The 6,000-nt window shown below is 34.7% G+C and overlaps 1 protein-coding gene across 1 annotated transcript in view; it reads right to left on the reverse strand.

Annotated features, from left to right (window-relative positions):
• Window positions 1–6,000, reverse strand: part of LOC108368794 (uncharacterized) — a 47,262-nt gene that overhangs the window by 13,431 nt on the left and 27,831 nt on the right. Inside the window, exon 2 of the mRNA XM_017623712.1 lies at window positions 4,297–4,508. Within this exon, the coding sequence (XP_017479201.1) occupies window positions 4,297–4,508 (212 nt within the window). The remainder of the gene's footprint in view (window positions 1–4,296; window positions 4,509–6,000) is intronic.

The following is a 6,000-nucleotide window of genomic DNA, read 5'->3' on the forward strand; positions in this document are numbered from 1 at the left end:
CCACAATTCTTACCTTAATAATTTTTTACTCCGAGTTCAAATTCTAGTAGTGACTGTCGGTATCTCGTTTCACATCATACCTAAATTCCAATTTTTTTTAGTCTGTCGAAAAGGCCTTTAAATTCTGTGAAACTTTTTCTAAAAAATGATTAAGGTAATAATCCGATTTTAATGAGCCGTACACCGTTGTTCATGGCTTGGAAGCCGCCACAATTCTTACCTTAATAATTTTTTACTCCGAGTTCAAATTCTAGTAGTGACTGTCGGTATCTCGTTTCACATCATACCTAAATTCCAATTTTTTTTAGTCTGTCGAAAAGGCCTTTAAATTCTGTGAAACTTTTTCTAAAAAATGATTAAGGTAATAATCCGATTTTAATGAGCCGTACACCGTTGTTCATGGCTTGGAAGCCGCCACAATTCTTACCTTAATAATTTTTTACTCCGAGTTCAAATTCTAGTAGTGACTGTCGGTATCTCGTTTCACATCATACCTAAATTCCAATTTTTTTTAGTCTGTCGAAAAGGCCTTTAAATTCTGTGAAACTTTTTCTAAAAAATGATTAAGGTAATAATCCGATTTTAATGAGCCGTACACCGTTGTTCATGGCTTGGAAGCCGCCACAATTCTTACCTTAATAATTTTTTACTCCGAGTTCAAATTCTAGTAGTGACTGTCGGTATCTCGTTTCACATCATACCTAAATTCCAATTTTTTTTAGTCTGTCGAAAAGGCCTTTAAATTCTGTGAAACTTTTTCTAAAAAATGATTAAGGTAATAATCCGATTTTAATGAGCCGTACACCGTTGTTCATGGCTTGGAAGCCGCCACAATTCTTACCTTAATAATTTTTTACTCCGAGTTCAAATTCTAGTAGTGACTGTCGGTATCTCGTTTCACATCATACCTAAATTCCAATTTTTTTTAGTCTGTCGAAAAGGCCTTTAAATTCTGTGAAACTTTTTCTAAAAAATGATTAAGGTAATAATCCGATTTTAATGAGCCGTACACCGTTGTTCATGGCTTGGAAGCCGCCACAATTCTTACCTTAATAATTTTTTACTCCGAGTTCAAATTCTAGTAGTGACTGTCGGTATCTCGTTTCACATCATACCTAAATTCCAATTTTTTTTAGTCTGTCGAAAAGGCCTTTAAATTCTGTGAAACTTTTTCTAAAAAATGATTAAGGTAATAATCCGATTTTAATGAGCCGTACACCGTTGTTCATGGCTTGGAAGCCGCCACAATTCTTACCTTAATAATTTTTTACTCCGAGTTCAAATTCTAGTAGTGACTGTCGGTATCTCGTTTCACATCATACCTAAATTCCAATTTTTTTTAGTCTGTCGAAAAGGCCTTTAAATTCTGTGAAACTTTTTCTAAAAAATGATTAAGGTAATAATCCGATTTTAATGAGCCGTACACCGTTGTTCATGGCTTGGAAGCCGCCACAATTCTTACCTTAATAATTTTTTACTCCGAGTTCAAATTCTAGTAGTGACTGTCGGTATCTCGTTTCACATCATACCTAAATTCCAATTTTTTTTAGTCTGTCGAAAAGGCCTTTAAATTCTGTGAAACTTTTTCTAAAAAATGATTAAGGTAATAATCCGATTTTAATGAGCCGTACACCGTTGTTCATGGCTTGGAAGCCGCCACAATTCTTACCTTAATAATTTTTTACTCCGAGTTCAAATTCTAGTAGTGACTGTCGGTATCTCGTTTCACATCATACCTAAATTCCAATTTTTTTTAGTCTGTCGAAAAGGCCTTTAAATTCTGTGAAACTTTTTCTAAAAAATGATTAAGGTAATAATCCGATTTTAATGAGCCGTACACCGTTGTTCATGGCTTGGAAGCCGCCACAATTCTTACCTTAATAATTTTTTACTCCGAGTTCAAATTCTAGTAGTGACTGTCGGTATCTCGTTTCACATCATACCTAAATTCCAATTTTTTTTAGTCTGTCGAAAAGGCCTTTAAATTCTGTGAAACTTTTTCTAAAAAATGATTAAGGTAATAATCCGATTTTAATGAGCCGTACACCGTTGTTCATGGCTTGGAAGCCGCCACAATTCTTACCTTAATAATTTTTTACTCCGAGTTCAAATTCTAGTAGTGACTGTCGGTATCTCGTTTCACATCATACCTAAATTCCAATTTTTTTTAGTCTGTCGAAAAGGCCTTTAAATTCTGTGAAACTTTTTCTAAAAAATGATTAAGGTAATAATCCGATTTTAATGAGCCGTACACCGTTGTTCATGGCTTGGAAGCCGCCACAATTCTTACCTTAATAATTTTTTACTCCGAGTTCAAATTCTAGTAGTGACTGTCGGTATCTCGTTTCACATCATACCTAAATTCCAATTTTTTTTAGTCTGTCGAAAAGGCCTTTAAATTCTGTGAAACTTTTTCTAAAAAATGATTAAGGTAATAATCCGATTTTAATGAGCCGTACACCGTTGTTCATGGCTTGGAAGCCGCCACAATTCTTACCTTAATAATTTTTTACTCCGAGTTCAAATTCTAGTAGTGACTGTCGGTATCTCGTTTCACATCATACCTAAATTCCAATTTTTTTTAGTCTGTCGAAAAGGCCTTTAAATTCTGTGAAACTTTTTCTAAAAAATGATTAAGGTAATAATCCGATTTTAATGAGCCGTACACCGTTGTTCATGGCTTGGAAGCCGCCACAATTCTTACCTTAATAATTTTTTACTCCGAGTTCAAATTCTAGTAGTGACTGTCGGTATCTCGTTTCACATCATACCTAAATTCCAATTTTTTTTAGTCTGTCGAAAAGGCCTTTAAATTCTGTGAAACTTTTTCTAAAAAATGATTAAGGTAATAATCCGATTTTAATGAGCCGTACACCGTTGTTCATGGCTTGGAAGCCGCCACAATTCTTACCTTAATAATTTTTTACTCCGAGTTCAAATTCTAGTAGTGACTGTCGGTATCTCGTTTCACATCATACCTAAATTCCAATTTTTTTTAGTCTGTCGAAAAGGCCTTTAAATTCTGTGAAACTTTTTCTAAAAAATGATTAAGGTAATAATCCGATTTTAATGAGCCGTACACCGTTGTTCATGGCTTGGAAGCCGCCACAATTCTTACCTTAATAATTTTTTACTCCGAGTTCAAATTCTAGTAGTGACTGTCGGTATCTCGTTTCACATCATACCTAAATTCCAATTTTTTTTAGTCTGTCGAAAAGGCCTTTAAATTCTGTGAAACTTTTTCTAAAAAATGATTAAGGTAATAATCCGATTTTAATGAGCCGTACACCGTTGTTCATGGCTTGGAAGCCGCCACAATTCTTACCTTAATAATTTTTTACTCCGAGTTCAAATTCTAGTAGTGACTGTCGGTATCTCGTTTCACATCATACCTAAATTCCAATTTTTTTTAGTCTGTCGAAAAGGCCTTTAAATTCTGTGAAACTTTTTCTAAAAAATGATTAAGGTAATAATCCGATTTTAATGAGCCGTACACCGTTGTTCATGGCTTGGAAGCCGCCACAATTCTTACCTTAATAATTTTTTACTCCGAGTTCAAATTCTAGTAGTGACTGTCGGTATCTCGTTTCACATCATACCTAAATTCCAATTTTTTTTAGTCTGTCGAAAAGGCCTTTAAATTCTGTGAAACTTTTTCTAAAAAATGATTAAGGTAATAATCCGATTTTAATGAGCCGTACACCGTTGTTCATGGCTTGGAAGCCGCCACAATTCTTACCTTAATAATTTTTTACTCCGAGTTCAAATTCTAGTAGTGACTGTCGGTATCTCGTTTCACATCATACCTAAATTCCAATTTTTTTTAGTCTGTCGAAAAGGCCTTTAAATTCTGTGAAACTTTTTCTAAAAAATGATTAAGGTAATAATCCGATTTTAATGAGCCGTACACCGTTGTTCATGGCTTGGAAGCCGCCACAATTCTTACCTTAATAATTTTTTACTCCGAGTTCAAATTCTAGTAGTGACTGTCGGTATCTCGTTTCACATCATACCTAAATTCCAATTTTTTTTAGTCTGTCGAAAAGGCCTTTAAATTCTGTGAAACTTTTTCTAAAAAATGATTAAGGTAATAATCCGATTTTAATGAGCCGTACACCGTTGTTCATGGNTGTTGGTGTGAATAATTGTGGAATCCTATTTCTTACTCTTTGTTACAATATTTCACATTTAATTTTTGTAAATACAAAATACATAATATATTATAATTTGAAGTATGTAAATATATGTACATATGTATGTACAAATAGCACATGCATAAATTGATTTTATACTCACATCCACTGTATATCCGCCGCTAGCAGGGAAAATCTTCAATGCCGGATTCTCTTTCGGCGTGTAGCGATAAAATTCGCGTCGTCCGCGATACCATTTAACAGTGTATAGATTGTCATATTCCAGGTTGTAATTGCAGATTAAGATAGCATTATCGCCACGTTTAACGGCTGACGGTATAGAGACGCTCACGTTGCTCAACGCTGTGCTGGTGTCTGCGGATGAAAAGATCGAAATAAAGGAAAATCTCGAATGAGTGTTGGTCGTTCGGGGAATGAAATCCATATAAGCAAAGTGAGATGAATAAAAAAAGGTTAAAAAAAAAAACAACCAGAGATGTGTAGATTCGCTTTTGCTCCCTGCTTTCACGCCTGGGCTACATGTACATACATTTGTATATAATTATACTATTCACCAACAGTGTTGCCGTTTTAGCCCTTTGGTGGCTAAATTTGGCTACCATGTTTTGCGATTTCACGTACGCACACCGACATGTGGCGCCACGCACAGCCCAGCCGTGGACACTTCAATTACGTTAATTGATTGTCAGCAATATTATACATCGGATATGCGGAATCGCATTGCAAATTAAAACTGCAGACGAACAACTTTGAAGGCGAGTGTAAGTGAATATTGTTGATAATATGTACATATGTATGTATGTGTGAGAGGATTCGTAAAGGCATGCTCATTAATAATATACACCGAGACAAAGGTGTTTTTGTTTTTTTTTTTCTTAAAATTTTTATCTTTACGAACATATTTGTATACATATTCAGTAGCGTAGGCCGAAAATCTGCTTTTTTTAGAATTTTGATCGGTTATTGGTAATAGCAAATATATGGTTCAATATGCTCTAAAAACAATCTGTGTGAAAGATGACAATTCTCGGTCAATATCTTATTATATTAATTAATGTATTTATTAATTTTTACTTTTTGAGCACATTGAACTTTAATGGACTTGGGCGAGTCCAGGATATTGACCAAAAATTGTCATCTTTCGCACAGATTGTTTTTAGAGCATAATGAACCATATGTTTGCTATTACCAATAAAATTCTAAAAAGCGGATTTTTGGCCAACGCCGAAAAAATGAGGAGCGTTTCTAAATAAATGCCTTCAGGAAAGGATTTTTCAATGAGACCTTCTCTTTGGATGCTTTATTATTTAGATGATCTTCCAATAGCGCTGCTATTCGAATGCAGACGAGAAGGTGGGTTTCCATGGCTTCGAAAGTCAAGTAAAAGAAAAAAAAAACTCACAGTAGACGCATCGTTGCGTGTCTACTACAACGGTAAAATTGCGGTTAAAAAGGTTGCATAGTAAAACTAAAATTTGAATTAGTAATAAGACCACAAGCAGACTCTATATTTGATGACTCAATTACTAAAACTGTTTGTTTCACTGATGATGAAAAGAATAATTTGTTTCCTTCTAAGGTAAGCTGAATCAGAAGGCAGTCTTTAACATCGATAGCGTTGTTTAAAGGGAAGTAAAATTTCCCAAATATGTACATACATATCACCAAACAAAAAGAGAACCACATTAAACTTGAAGAGAAAGCAGGTCATTTCGAAAACTGGGTCAACGCCAAAAACGCCACATTGAGTGCTTGTCCGACAACGTAAACGATCATTTGCTTCGGTAATGTTGTTGCCCGCCGCCACAAAGCACACGTCCACTTAAATTCACATTGTATGTACATA

The sequence above is a fragment of the Rhagoletis zephyria genome, unplaced genomic scaffold, assembly GCF_001687245.7.
Source record: "Rhagoletis zephyria isolate East Lansing unplaced genomic scaffold, Rhagoletis_zephyria_1.1 Rzeph_scaffold_03320, whole genome shotgun sequence".
Lineage (NCBI taxonomy): Eukaryota > Metazoa > Arthropoda > Insecta > Diptera > Tephritidae > Rhagoletis > Rhagoletis zephyria.